Source organism: Xiphophorus hellerii, chromosome 11 (genome assembly GCF_003331165.1).
Source record: "Xiphophorus hellerii strain 12219 chromosome 11, Xiphophorus_hellerii-4.1, whole genome shotgun sequence".
Classification (NCBI taxonomy): Eukaryota; Metazoa; Chordata; class Actinopteri; order Cyprinodontiformes; family Poeciliidae; genus Xiphophorus; species Xiphophorus hellerii.
Window position 1 is genome coordinate 20,296,099 of NC_045682.1, and position 12,411 is coordinate 20,308,509.

Here is a 12,411-nt window from a genome sequence, read left to right on the forward strand (position 1 = left end):
CTTACTCATTCCCATGTTTAATGATTATCAAAAATTAAAACAGAGTTCATTGGAAAAGGTTCAAAGGCTTTTAATACATCACATCCTTGGTCTTTACAGACTGAGCTCCAAAACATATATCTGAACAATCAGGTGTAGTACAGCCAGCGTTCCATAATCCTTACCTACAGATTGCAGCGGTTCGCAATGTCAACAAAGAACATATCCCAATTTTAATAGTTCAAGATTCCTAATGTTGTCTTCAAACAGCGAGTTGCAGAACAGTGTCAATGTTACCATTGTTACCATTGGAGGTAACAATGGTAACATTGCTACCTGAGGTGGCTGTGCAGCTTTCCACAAAGTCAATAAAAATCATATTCCAATTTTAACAGCTTCCAGATCAATGCCTCGTCAGTGAAGTGCAAGTACAGTTGATGTTATTGTTATCTACAGGCAGCAGTGACTAATCAGTAGCTGATCCTTCTGGACAGTGAAGGATCAGCTCTTTGAGCAGTGCAGGCACTCAAAAAGTCAGCAAAGAAGGTATTCCACGGATTTAACACGTTAGCTTCCCCCAAAACAGTCAAACAAAAAGGTTTATACATTCTATTTACAGTGCACGCACTACATTGAGCTTTTATCACAAATAGGAGATATCTACACTGGTCTAAGAGTTTCAAAAACAATACAAATGCCCCGCCAATGTGTGAGGCAGCTGGTAAGTACGGAAGACAGTTCTGTACAAAGTCCACAGTGCGTTTGTTCCTGTTAGCATGGTGCAGAGGCACACTGTGGGCTGGGGGACTGTGGGCCGGGGGACTGTGGGCTGGGGGACTGTGGGCTGGGGGACTGTGGGCTGGGGGACTGTGGGCAGTCTTTGTCCTTGTGCTCCGTCAATTTGAGAATAACAATCTTCCTTTGGAGCTGCTTGACCTCCGCTGCAGGGGGTTCCTCAGCCACTGGTTGGACTGCGCTCTCTGTTAAGTCCTGGCAGACCTGCGGCGGCAGCAGCATGGTAATGACGTTCGAGTGTCCACCCTGCACTGCTAGGTGCAGTGGGCTGAGTCCCTGCTGGTCCGACAGGCCACCGCCATCTGGACAGTGAAGGATCAGCTCTTTGAGAACTTCACTGTGTCCGTTCTCTGCTGCCAAGTGGCAGGGGATGCGCTGAGCGCGGTCAGACAAGTAGGGGTCAGCCCCCTCTGCAATCAGCATCTTGACCGTGGCCAGGTGCCCCTGCTGAGACGCTAGGTGGAGCGGTGTGAGTCCTTGGGCGTTTTGGATGTTTACGTCTGCCTGGTGTTTGATGAGCAGGCGGGAGGTACTGGTGTGGCCCGTTTCTGCTGCCACGTGTAGCGCCGTGTTTTGCTCAGATGACGTTACGCGGACGTCCGCCCCCAGTTCGATCAGGATCCGCGCTACTCTGTATTGCCCCCTTTGGGATGCGAGATGCAGCGGCGTACGGCCGTCTGTTGTCTGGCTGTCCACGTTCACGCCGGCCTGCTTGACCAGCAGCTTGACGATGCCCAGGTGCCCCTGCCAGGCAGCGAAATGAAGCGCCGTCCAGTTGTTCTTGCCCTTGACCTGAACATCGGCGTTGCGGCTCAGCAGCACCCGGATCACGTTTTCCTGGCCGTGTTGGCACGCCACATGGGCCGGTGTGCGTCCTTGGCCATCAGTCTCATTGATGGTCGCCCCGCGGTCCAGCAGCAGTCGCGTCATAGCCTCATCTCCATTCTGGGCCGCCCAGTGCAAGGGCGTGTACTGGTCCTCGTCTTTGGCGTTCACATTAGTCCTGCGCCGACCGAGCAGAAGTTCGGCCAGTAGCTTCTGGTGCCTTTCTGTGGCCAGATGGAGAGGCGTGGAACCGCGGACGTTCGGCAGATTTGGATTGGCATCATTCAGAAGGAGGAACTTGACGGCCTCCTCGTTACCTAAAGTGATGGCAAAGTGGAGGAGGCTGTCTCCTCCTTCAAGAGGAAGGTCAACATCCTGAGGCTGGAGGATTTTCATTAGCTTAGCGGTGTCTTTGGTCCTGATGGCGTCACATAGCTTCCGCTTCTGGACTTCAGCGGAATCTGGACAGTATGAAAAGACCAAAACAGACGTTAGAAGACTGATTACTCATTTGGGCTACACCTCCACCTGTAGGTCTTTAATTATCTCTTACCAAATGTGGTTTCCTTTTCAAAGGACAGGGTGATGGAGTCTTGGGATGAGAAGGCTGAATCTGCGGAGGAGATGCCCGAGAGTCTCTTACAGGTGTTCTCCTTGCTGTGGATACTGTCCTCCTTCACTCGATCGAAGCTCCTTGAGATCCCAGAATCCACCTGGTTCAGCAGCTCTGACAGGCTGTAGTCTTTTTCCGGCAGCATGGCCGACTTTGGACGCACCGGTTTGCTGGCGTTACTCTGTGGAAAAATCCTTCGGTTAGCGTCCAACCTTTGGACAAACAGTTCCTTGACATTCTACACATGCCATTACATCGACACTCCAACATGCCGCTGGGACTCGGTTTCATATTTCACTTTCAATGGCATCTCAATGGAAAACCTGTGACTGTTTTCGTCTTAAATGCAGCTGGAAACTTAAAACAACTTCCTTTTTGTTCTTATGGACGTCGCTGCTCATCGGCTTTCACCAAGCCGGAGCTGGATGTTTGCTTCTAGTCACGTATAGAACACCTGAACAGGCCGGAAACCATAGTGCAACACACAGGTTGGACAACATTCCTCTCCTGTGACAAAATGCTTGTTCTGGACCAAACGTCTGACTTAAAGTCATAACCTCATCTGATATACTGGAGAGAGATAACCTCCTTGGTTACATATTAATAAGCGAAGCAGCGCGCCGATTCAACAAAAGCAAGAAGCTGTCAAGCATAAAAATGAGGTCTTCAGTGGCTTTTCAAAACATTCTGTTAAACTGTTACGGTCAGATCTTTAATAATTAAACATCTACATCTAATGATAACAAGAGAGTTCAGCTCGAGTTCATAATTTCAAACTCAGTATTCCAGCCTGTCACAGGCGGTGATTGGGTAATTGTTTGAAAAGTGCAATCTACAGATCTCAGTAGCCAGAGGCTCCCATAACAGGTCAGAGAGTTTGAGAAGTATTTATGTGCGAGGCCTTTTAACAGCTTCAATGTCAAGAGTTAAACTTTACAACCTCAAATAAAATCTAACAGACAGCCAGGGCAGAGAAGTTGCATGTGGTAGGGCGGATCTCTTCATGCTTTTCTAATCAGCCTAGCTGGAGTCTTTTAAACCATGTGCACACTGCATAGATAATCCTGACTAAGACCTGATAATAATCTAGGTTATTACGCAAAAGCAGACAAATGCTTCTACTGTGTTTTTTTAAAGTGGGCTGTTAAAATACCTGTACGGGACACATGTTTAACCTAAGCATCTAGAGTGAAGTAATTAGGAGTGCTGTCATCTATGGAGGAATTCTTAAGGTGTTTGATTTATTTCCAAATCCACAGAATGCCACAACTCAAGTGGCTTAATGAGGACTACAGCTTAAAGAAAATGTTCTATTGGTCTGATGTTGGTTTTAGATTGTTCAACGAGAGGGACAATGTGATTTGTGATTTAGGATTCTGATCCGATGCAGAAATTATTTGGCTAGATGTCAAAATCAAGTGATTTTCCATTGATTATCTAATTGTTATTGGCAGATGACATATAACAAAGATTTGAGTCTTTTTTCCCTTTATTCATAAAATGCAATAAAGCGAAGAACTCTAAACATTTTTCATTTATAAAGCAGTCCTCTGTGATTTTTGTTACTTTTTGCAGTCAAAATCACTAATTTGGTACTGCGACTTTAGAAAGGAAGGAATTTTGCAATATTTTCTCCTCATTAACCCCCTTACAAAATCTACATTTAGAAGAAAAAAGATAAGAAAAACAACAGCAAGCAGACAGATTGGACACACAAACATTTTCATGCCTTTGAAGAACCTAAATAGTTGGACTCTTGTTACTCGCTACATCTTTCATGGTTTTTGACCATTTTGGTGAAAAATTCACAATAAACACAATATTCCATTATGGTGAAAAAATGTGGGGATTTCTGGATGGACTGATAAAAGCATCAACCAACTTCTAGCAAAAACTGGCAGCACAATTTTTCCACTTTATGCAAATATAGTACTTAGAACAAAATGTAATTGGACGAAGTCGGTGCTGACACATTAGACCTTAAAAAAAAGAAACGGATGTTGGTGTCGACCAAGAAAAGTCTGATTGGTTGCTCAGCTTCCCTCGTTTCCATCCAACTTTTTGTCCCAATTAATAGCCTGAGCTATTAATTGGGACAAAATCAATCATTATTTAATAAAGATAACACCTGATCTCAAAATCAGTGTGTGTAATTCTGCCATGACTTACCTGGTCACTGGCGACTGGGTTAGGGGACAAGGGTTCTGGTTCCGATGACGTTGATAACCTTGGGGTCCTGGGCTCATCTTGAGGTTTGGAGCAAAGTTCCTCAGCTTCAGATGTAATTTCTGAGAGAAGAAAGTATTGAATCTAAAGTCACTTGCAGGTTGGAATTGGATCAAAAAGAAAGGAAAAAGCATCCCATACTAGAACATGAGACAGTTTGTCTAACTGATGTTTTCCTTTAGTGCAAAGATAAAACAAAAAGTCCACACTAACCTTGAAAGGTGGGTCTGGCATTAGGGCTGTTGACCCAGCAGCGCTGCATGAGGCTCAGGAAACCGGCACAGGTAGAAGGTCGACTTCTTGGCACTAAACCCAGATCTGGACGAACTCCTTTAACCACTTTCACCATGATCTGCAGGATGTTGTTTTCTCCTAAGGAGGGAAATGCCAGTTTAATTATTACCCAGTCGGATATATTTCATCCTAAACTACATCAAAGTACACCATGTCCCTCTACCTACAAGAACAACCAGTGATGCGCAGTGTTATCACCATCTTTCTTAGCGCCCACACACCATGTGCTCGTTTCCCACGGCAGCCTAAATGGTCTGACCCAGTTCTATCCAGCGGTGGGAATCAGCTAAGTCAAGTGATTCACAGAGAAGAAGCAACAGCTTAAAGCAGCTATTGTAGCCATAAAGGGGCGGCGCGGTAATCAACCTGGCAATTCCTCACTTTTTCATTTTGTCTGGGTCAATATAGGCAGAACCAACCCTGCCTAAAGTAGGTGCCAGTTGTTAAAAAAACAAAAAACAAACAAAAAAAAAACAAGGCTACACTATACACCTGGGAAAATGAAAGAAAAAAAATTCCAACCTTCCCCAGTCCACCAGCCCGGGGTGGAATTTCCACAGTAAACACGCTCAGGTACACGCCTTGAATACTGTGGTCTGGAGGTTTGTTGGAAGTTTAAAAATAAAAGGGAGGATTGATATTGAGATGGAAATAGCTGAAAAGTTGTCAAAGCAATAGGTGGTATTATTTCTCCCTAGCACGCCTCATTTGTTTTTCTTCACAAAAACCGTTATTGCTTGTGTTGTGCTGCAAGCCTTACCCTGGTAGGGTTTCTTCTGTGTGAGAATGCCCCAGATCACGATGGAGAAGCTGAAAGAGATTAAAAAAATAGAGAAAGAGGCGTCATTTTCCTAGAAAACATTAAACTGTACATAACTTGGTATTTAATCTAAAGCTAAAGAAGTCCAAGGTGACTGTTCCAGTGATGTCAATGCACATGTTCTTTCTCCAGCAGCACATTTTGTTCTTTTTACTACTTTTTCTACTCAGAATGCCCCATAAGACCAAACAGAAAATATTTCTGATGCAGAAACTTTCAGTGTTGCCTCACAAAATCACGGCAAAGACTACTGTCCATTTCATTGTCCATTTCAGGTCCTGAAGGACCCGGTGTCCTGCTGGGTTTAAATGTCTCCCTGCTCCAACACAGCTGATGTAAACGGCATGTCCCCAAGCTCTACGGAGCCATGCTAACGAACCGTTCTGTTGATTGTGCTGTGTTGAATCAGGGTATCTAAAACATGCAGGTTACTGGTCCTTGAGGCTTTGGCCACTGTCACCTTCCAATAGGAGGGTAAACAGGAAAACATCGCTAACGAGGTCAGGTATTCAGAGTGCTGTATCCAAGCATACTGATGCAAAATTGAGTTGAAGGAAAACGAACGGCCATTGGCAGCCTAATGAAATAAACACCACTTAAGAGGTTGGGGAAGATTCACAAAGTGTGTACATATGTGATGAACCTGCATATTAGATAGCTGAGGAATGCTGTCTGATGATGTTTTGTTGTATGCTAGTAACTGGGCCAGACTTTAGAAAGGGCTTAAAGGGGCAGTAGCCCAGAGCTCTGATGTATTGGGGTGGGGTGCACATATTTTATTTTTGTAATTTAATAAAAGCCTGTTTTGCAGACATTATACTTTGCATGGAGTGGTAAGCTCATATCAGGTGAGTAGTACTAATATTTTGGGATTTTATGACTACATAATACTCATTTTTTGGGGGGAACAACATGGAGCTACTGGCCAGGAGACATATTAAACTCACCATCATCAATTGGTGTCAACAGTTCCTGCCTAATTATATATAGTTTTACCTATTAACACGCTGTAATTTTCATTAGCAAACTATTTTTTCTCTAGTGGATAGGGCACCAAAATGAATTCCAGCCCAGGGGCCAAAATCTTTTTAAATCCGGCCCTGGCAATTAAGTATAGAAGGAAATTACAAATTAGTTTGAATTACTGCCTGATTTATGGCTCTAAATGAATCTACCACACTTGATCAACAACAGTACTGGATGAGAAATCTGAACAGGAACAACTGCATTTACAATCAACAAACTATGTGTCAAGTGCTGAGGAAACCAACCTGTAGACATCGTGCTTCGTGTCTGAGACTCTGTCCTTCTCTATGATTCTTTCTGGGGGCAGGTAGGCTATGGTGCCACAGAAGCCCTCTCTGCTGATGTCATCAGTCTGGGCCAGGCCATTCCACCGGGCCAGGCCAAAATCAGATATCTGAAAGGAGATCAGAGCCTGAGTTGAATCGCATCGCCGGCATCGGATTTCTCGTGAAATGCCACCGCCACGATGACTAACTAACTTTGCCCGTCGAGTGTGACAGGCTGCTAAGCTTTTATTATGTGCGCTGAATGGTATGATGAGGGCAACACGGCCATGTCCCAACCTGCCGGAGAGGAGAGGCCCTGTATATTTGTGCAGAGGAGTGCACGCCCCAGCACACGCACGCACACGCACACACACACTCAGAGAGGGAGATTTAATGGGAGCTAAATTAATCCTGTTGGGACAGGCCCGGCTGAGGTGTTTACATCCAGGTATTAAACTCTAGAAATGACGGTTCCCACCCATTTTACAAGAGGCACGGCTGAACTGCCTAGAGGTTGCAGAGAAAAGTCTCAGAAACACCTGTCAGGTGAGGGGAGACCTTTTCGTGTTTTATTTGAATCTTCAGCAATATTTTCACAAAACCATTCCTTTGCTTTTGGTGCCAAAACACGAGAAATGAGGAAAGAAATGTTTCTCCACCTCTGACTGTTTGCAAAGCAGCGCTCCGTACCTTGACGTGGTAGTGGCCATCCAGCAGGATGTTGGCGGGTTTCAGGTCCAGGTGGAGAAGCGGCGGGTTCATGCAGTGTAGGAAGTTCATGCCCACTGCCGTCTCGTGGATGATGCGGAAGCGAAGCTCCCAGGGCAGTGGCTCGTTGGCCAGCAGGTTCTCCAGAGAGCCAGTCTCCATGTACTCCATGACCAGGCCCTGAGGGTCGTTGCAGATCCCGTACACCGGCAGGATGTACCTGAACTTGGCCGCCTCCATCTTCTTCGCCTCCTCGAGGAGCTCAGAGCGATCCCTTAGTTAAGGAAAAGAGTTGACTTTTAGATTGCAAAACAATTACGCCAGATCTTCCAGTATCACTCCGTCAGTTTGATGTATAAAAACAGTTTTAAGCTACTATAAAAAGACTAGGGGTAATAGCCAATACAATTATTACACTGCAGAAAAACAGATAAGACCTGCCATAAAATGAAATACTTAAAAACAACCAAAAAAGCTACATTAGCATCTCAAGTACCATCAAAGGTATCGGTGCACTGATTGCAGTTTTCTTTCCAACTTTCCAACAATGTGTTCCTCTATTCCCGTTTTGTGTGGAGTCCCACAGGGCGCTGTGTTAGGCCCCCTTCATACCCCTGCAGTGTAATACAATTATTACACTGCAGAAAAACAGATAAGACCTGCCATAAAATGAAATACTTAAAAACAACCAAAAAAAAGCTACATTAGCATTTCAAGTACCATCAAAGGTATTGGTGCACTGATTGCAGTTTTCTGGGCGATCACCGATCTTTAAAAAGTCCGCCTTGCCGATTCCGATTTTTGACGATACCTGATTTTTTTTTGTCTGAAAAGTTGCAAACAATATTGTTAAGTTGGCAACAGTGACCTAATGAGCGGGTCTGTCAGACAGAAGCAGTGGTAAAAGAGATTAGTGGATAAGGCTGGTTTCACATGTAAATATTGTCTGATTGAAAAGTGTCCTAAAATGAAGGAAATCAGGGCTATTTATCAAATGCCAATTTGAAGAAATCGGAACAGAAGTGGCCTGTCTAAAAGTACAAAGGAGCTGCAGAGACGCCGACCCTTCTAAGCAATGAGGAGCAGTTGATCAGGTGACTTAAGACAACAGAAGGGTGTATTATTGAGCAGCAACTCAGAAAGAAAGGACAGGGCAAGACAAGGTAGGCGACAACAAAGAAACGTTAAGATAAGTTCTAAAATGTATGGGAGTGTCAGGAAGTGCAGCAAATACAAGACAAATGTGCTCACATTATGCTACTTAACGGACTCACAGCACATGTTTTATCCATCTGTAGAAGAGCAATAGATAATCCACTAACCCCTAATATAAAGTGATTTAGAGTAATCTCACTGTGTTATGATGGACACGTGGACTGCTGTTTCAAAGTGCAACACAACACGTTTCCTCAGCGCAGGGCCAGGCAGGAACTAATAAAAAGCTAAACAAAGGGGGCCTAACACAGCGCCCTGTGGGACTCCACACAAAATGGGAACAGAGGAACACATTGTTGGAAAGTCTGCACAGTAAAGTGCAATCAAACTGCAGGTGAAATTTCTGCAAGTCATCCTGGTTTTGTTCCTCATTTCTAGTTGAACACTTTTTATCCAACGTTCCCTGTTATTAAACATTAACCTGCTTTCGTTACAACCTGAATTTCTGCACACATCATTACTTGGTTCTAAAATAAGCTAAATGTCAAGGAGCACTTTTATGGATATCTGTACTTCACTTATTTATCCTAAATTAAAGTGAACAGCACTCTTTAAATCTCACAATAGCCCTTTCAAAGCCTAGAGAACATTCCAGTTTTCACATAGTCCAGAGGGGGCTGAACACAGCTCACGCTCTGCAGCTTTATCAGCTCACTGACCCTGCTGAAAGTGAAATATCTCAAACACAACTGTGCAGGTCGTGCAGGACCTCGGTTCACTTATCTCAGGGGCAGGCCGTTAGCCTGCTAAAGAGGACGGATCAAAGTAGCATAAATCCCACTCACAAGCATGAGCTTTAAAAGGCGAAATGTGGCGAGCCGAACTGGGAATCCTGCTTCTCAAACGTGAACAAAATTAAATCAGAGACAAGTGCAAAAATACAGGAAACCGAATTTCACCCTTCCTGGAAGGAGGGTGGAGGGGGACCAAAATCTAGCATTAGATGGAAAACCAGGTAAGAGCTTATTTGGTTAATGCTTCATCTAATTCAAGTAGCTCATCCGGATCAAACAATGTCCCTGCTTTAACAGAGGGAGGCCTGGATAGACCGGTTCCGCCACTTCTTATATTGTCTGTGCCACACAGTGGCAGCCAGCGAAGCAGCCAGACAAAGGTGGCTTTCAGTACCTGCTCCTGGATGTTATGTGTGGGTCAGTGCGCAGGCTGAAGACAGATGACTGTTTATGTACCTTAGCAGATGTTGATGGAGGAGGCAACATCTTTGGCTTCAGGTAGACGAGAAGCAACATGAATGTGAAGGGAGCTGACAGTCAAAAGTTTCCGAATATTTTCGTGACATCCGTCAACCTCAACCGGTTGATTTCACCACCATTATTAAACACAACAGGTTGGGGTTTAAAGAGCCAGCAGAGTGTCTCTTATATAAAAAAAATCATATTCATCTCTTCATTTTCTGTTAGTTATCTCTTTCCCACGGTTTTCACGGTTGACACTGACATAAATATTAACACATTTTCTGAGTTTTAATCTCTTCAATGCCATTTTTTTCCCCTGCAATTCATTTCATTTCTTAAAAAACTTCCTCCATAAAAAGTGTCTTACATGCCAAATGGATTTTTCTGAGGAGGTGAGATTCTGATCAGTTTTTTTTTTTGTGCAAGTACAACAAAAAGTTGTCCAAAACGGATTTCCTGATAGATTTACAATGAACACTTAAAATTCTAATCACAATAAACATTCACTCATTTCCAATTTCCACTACATGGTGAAATGTCTTCACCAGGCGGACTACAAATTATTATAAACAGTCCGTACGTTTCTCGACTCAGCGTTCCAGTTCTCAGTCATTTAAATTCGCATTAGTATATAAAATATTAATGTTAAATATTAATTTATTTCCTTTTTCTTCTTCCTTGATTTTACTCTTGTCTGTTCGAAATAAATAAATAAATAAAAATAATATTATATTAAATAACAAGGAAGACAAGGAGGGAAAGAAAAGAAGGGATGAAACAAGGACAAAAGGAAAAAGGGAAGGAAGGAAGCAATGAAAAAAAATCAAGGAAGGAACAAGTGATTGAATAGAGTGCAGAATAATTGATATTTTTCCATACTCTTATTTCCTTACTCTCCACTTATCCAGATATACAGAAATCAAATTCCATAAATTTCCGGATTTTTTCCTTAAAAAAAAAGTATTTTGAATTTTAAAAAATGGCACAAAAATCTTAGAAAGGACATAAATTTCTCTTTTTAGTTTAAAAGAGCAAATAGGAATAAAACAAATTACTATAAAGTAAGAGTTATTAAAAAATATACAAATATTATGTTATGTAATCTATGTCAACAAAAAATGTCCAGGAGGGTTAATGGAAGGGATCTTGTGGTTTAAAGCGCAACTAGTAACAAAACTAGTAGCAAAAGAAGCTTCTGCTCACAGGCTCTGTGACGGAACAACCTCTAATAAGGACTTGCAGGAACCTGAACTTGCAGCAGCATGGCACAAACACCTGGAAGAGAAAAAAAAGTGGAAAAGGCCTCAACTGCCTTTTTCTTCCCTCTGCGGAAGAACTCAGGAGTGACAGATGTGCAAATGTTGGACTAGTCTAGATGTTTGCGCAATCTCCAGGAGTGCCTGTAGGAAAGAAGACCCCTCTGCTACTCCCACACATCGACTTTAATGGGCCGCTCCCCGGGGTCAGAGCGTGATAACATCTCTGACTGGAGGCAGGAAACATTTGGGAGCTCGGGGTTGTAGCTTTGAATGACCTGGAGTCGCGTGGAGGTAGTGCTTGTCCTGTGAATACATGAGGATGTCGTGACTCCACACAACTCATCTGTGTTGAAATACCCTGTTCCAGGCACTCTGCGCCCAGACTATAAGTCGATGAGTCACCCGCCTCTATCAGTTCTGAATGTAAAACAGTAGGTGAGAGGTGAGAGCCGTGGGTCAGGTCTGTGAATGCGGCTCTTTGACGGACAAGAACAGAAATAAGACACACCTCAGCTCTGCTGGAGGAAAGCTGACTTCCTTCAAGCCCAAGCCAAGATGGGGTTTTTATTACTCACTTTTCATCCAGATGAAGGCAGGGAGGACACTTGATGGCCAGCCATGTTTTCCACTTCACATGCCGCACTTTGTATACCTGCCCAAATCCACCTGAGCCTATCTTCTCCCAGTTGCCAAACTCAGAGGAGTCAAACGTCTTTAGCAGCCCCATGTCCTCGTGAGGTGAGTCCGGGACGTCCATATCCATGTCGAGGGACCCACCAACCGGGGGAGGATAATTCCTGTATTCCTTCGTCTCCAAGATAGAAAGTGTAGCAGCACACACACAAACACTAACCTGAACAGCCTGTGAGCTCTTCCTTGTTTTTTGCCCCAGTCTACTGCCCGGCACGACTCCTCCCACTTCCCAGGTATGGGGGCTGGGCTAGCTGCTGTGACATCATCTGGATGTTGAAACATGGAAAGGTTCACAAAGGAAAAGTGACAGCCAGCAAGGCACCTCGGTAGCACTGCCGATTGTTTTAAAGACACCCTGAAGGTCTTGGTTTTTTCGCCCTGGAACAACAAACAAAAAACACTGGGTCATATTAGAAAGTACACCTTGTCCCACCAAACCCAATCACTCACCTGACGCCAAGGTAAATGTCACAGTGGGATACAGACAGTGGCTCAA

The 12,411-nt window shown here is 43.9% G+C and overlaps 1 protein-coding gene across 1 annotated transcript; it reads right to left on the minus strand.

The window, feature by feature from the left end:
• Nucleotides 1-53: 53 nt before the first annotated feature.
• Nucleotides 54-12,105, minus strand: ripk4 (receptor-interacting serine-threonine kinase 4). Its single transcript, XM_032576074.1, has 8 exons — nt 11,798-12,105; nt 7,535-7,826; nt 6,824-6,972; nt 5,493-5,542; nt 4,652-4,810; nt 4,382-4,500; nt 2,153-2,393; nt 54-2,060 (listed from the first exon to the last, which is right to left on the minus strand). The coding sequence occupies exons 1-8, from the start codon at nt 11,983-11,985 to the stop codon at nt 751-753; spliced, it is 2,508 nt and encodes an 835-aa protein (XP_032431965.1). The 5' UTR covers nt 11,986-12,105; the 3' UTR covers nt 54-750.
• Nucleotides 12,106-12,411: the final 306 nt, after the last annotated feature.

Excerpts from the sequence above, each read along its gene's own strand:
- ripk4 (XM_032576074.1), bottom strand. The coding sequence starts at position 11,985 with ATGGATATGGACGTCCCGGACTCACCTCACGAGGACATGGGGCTGCTA. Across the intron at positions 7,827-11,797 it reads TGCCTTCATCTGGATGAAAA|GGATCGCTCTGAGCTCCTCG; the intron begins GTGAGTAATAAA and ends TCCTTAACTAAG. Across the intron at positions 5,543-6,823 it reads ACGAAGCACGATGTCTACAG|CTTCTCCATCGTGATCTGGG; the intron begins GTTGGTTTCCTC and ends AATCTCTTTCAG.